At 46.6% G+C, this 2,312-nt stretch overlaps 1 protein-coding gene across 1 annotated transcript; it reads left to right on the top strand.

The window, feature by feature from the left end:
- Positions 1-346: 346 nt before the first annotated feature.
- LOC144082542 (general transcription factor II-I repeat domain-containing protein 2A-like) lies at positions 347-1,947 on the top strand. The gene is made up of 2 exons (XM_077609776.1): positions 347-383; positions 467-1,947. The coding sequence occupies exon 2, from the start codon at positions 711-713 to the stop codon at positions 1,725-1,727; it is 1,017 nt and encodes a 338-aa protein (XP_077465902.1). The 5' UTR covers positions 347-383; positions 467-710; the 3' UTR covers positions 1,728-1,947.
- Positions 1,948-2,312: the final 365 nt, after the last annotated feature.

The following is a 2,312-nucleotide window of genomic DNA, read 5'->3' as shown; positions in this document are numbered from 1 at the left end:
AGTGTCCTGCACACTCCAAAGGACCGTAGACTCCTCTCCTTTGGACAACACCGGCGGCGGGCCGGATTAAAAATCCTAACGGGCCGAATATGGCCCGCGGGCCGAGGTTGAAAAACTTGTACACACACGATCCGGCGGGGCGAGCGTTCGAATCCCGTTTCGGCGAAACCTCCGTTCGGCCGAATGAACGTTCGGTGGAACGTCCATTCGGCGACCTGCCCGTCTGTCAAACGTCCGTCGGCGAAACGTCTTTAGGCGAATCATCCGAGTACCGATGATGTCGCTCACACTGGTACTCAGTGCGCTCAGGGAGGTTGTCTTTCTGCTCAGACCAACAAAAAATTAGAGGGAACTTTGGTTCGGAGCTGAATGAACCAATCACGGTGAGGTATACGGCTCTGGAGGGCGGGACATCGGCCGGGCTGTCCAGTGCCTCGCTCACTCACTCATTCATTCCTCCAATCAGCTGGGCGGAGGAGAAGCCGTGAGGCCGATCACTCCGCTCGGCGCGCACACTCCTCCGCTGCTCTCAGCATAGAACTGAATGAGGCGCTATGATCCGTGATCCAGCCTGTGTCAGTGTCTGTAGCCATCTCCGCGATTGAAACGGAGAGCGAAAGTGCACATGCGCCACAAACCCGCGCGACTGAATGTGAAAGATCAACCCGAGACTCATTCCAAGTGGAAAAACATATTACAGAGCCCCAGAGATGTCTCTTTCAAAGCCTGCCGTGAAGAGAAAGGTCGGTGATGAGCACAGACAGTTTCAAGAAAAGTGGGGAGTGCAATATTTCTTTGTTGAACACAGGGGCACCCCGACGTGTCTCATTTACACTGAAAAAGTTGCGGTGCACAAGGAATACAATTTGAAACGTAATTGTACTATGAGACATGCTGAGGAGTACGAAAAATACCAGGGAGATGAGAGAGCCAACCAGGTTGCCAGTCTTAAAACACGTCTTCTGAGGCAACAGGATCTCTTCAAGAAGGCTACCAAAGACAGTAATGCAGCAGTCAAAGCTAGCTACGCCGTTTGTGAGTTGATTGATCCTGTGCTAAGTGATCCCAAATGGCTCATGGACTTGGCTTTTCTTGTTGATATCACACATGAGCTTAATGTACTGAACAAGAAGCTACAAGGCCAGGGGCAACTTGTCAGTGCTGCCTATGACAACGTGAGAGCATTCTGCACTAAACTTGTGTTATGGAAAGCCCAGCTCTCTCAGACAAACCTTTGCCATTTCCCAGCATGCAAGGCTCTCGTGGATGCAGGCACACCATTCAGTGGTGAGAAGTATGTTGAGGCCATTTCGAAGCTACAGGAGGAATTTGATCACAGATTTGCAGACTTCAAGACACACAAAGCCACATTTCAAATTTTTGCGGACCCCTTCTCCTTTGATGTGCAAGATGCCCCTCCTGAGCTTCAAATGGAGCTCATTGACCTGCAGTGCAACTCTGCACTCAAAGCCAAGTTCAGGGAGGTGAGTGGAGAAGCAGACAAGCTTGGGCAATTTTTGAGAGAGTTGACCCCCAGCTTCCCTGAACTTTCCCGAAGGTTCAAGCGGACCATGTGCCTTTTTGGGAGCACATACTTGTGTGAGAAGCTCTTCTCCACCTTGAACTTCAATAAGTCCAAGTACAGGTCCAGACTTACTGATGAGCATCTTCAAGCTCTACTGAGGGTCTCCACTGCTTCCTCCCTCAAGCCAAATGTGACTATGTGAGAAGAAGCGCTGCCAGGTCTCTAGCAGCAAGGAGTAGGCAAAAGAAGCCGTGTTCAGAATATTTCATGTTCAATGTTCCATTCAAGTTCAGAAATTTAAAGGTTAAAGAGCTGTTAATACAGACATTTGAAACGGAATAAAAATAATTCATTTTCTCTACTTAGCCAGCCAGTGTATATCTACTGTATGCTCATTAGTATTATTTGGTTTTATATTACTGATTGATTTATTTTTTATTCATCTTTAAGTTAATTTATTTAATTCATTATTTTTTGTTAAAAAATAAAGATATTTGATAACGTTGGAAAGTTTTATCAGTGCTTTTCTTGTGGAAATCCTGATGCGGCCCAGTCTCACCCAGACTCGGCCTCTAGCGGCCCCCAGGTAAATTGAGTTCGAGACCCCTGCTCTAGTACCTGATAAAGTAGGCAATAACCTGGAGAAAAAGTTCCTCATTTTGGTGATTTGTCATAATGGTGATTAGGCATGTAATGGACCCAATCCTTGGTAGAAAGGCAATCAAGGGAATTTCTACTACAAATTAAACTATATAATCAAAAACTACAATCAAATAATGTAATATCA

The sequence above is a fragment of the Stigmatopora argus genome, chromosome 9 (genome assembly GCF_051989625.1).
Source record: "Stigmatopora argus isolate UIUO_Sarg chromosome 9, RoL_Sarg_1.0, whole genome shotgun sequence".
NCBI lineage: Eukaryota > Metazoa > Chordata > Actinopteri > Syngnathiformes > Syngnathidae > Stigmatopora > Stigmatopora argus.
This window is presented reverse-complemented; position numbering and strand designations above follow the sequence as displayed.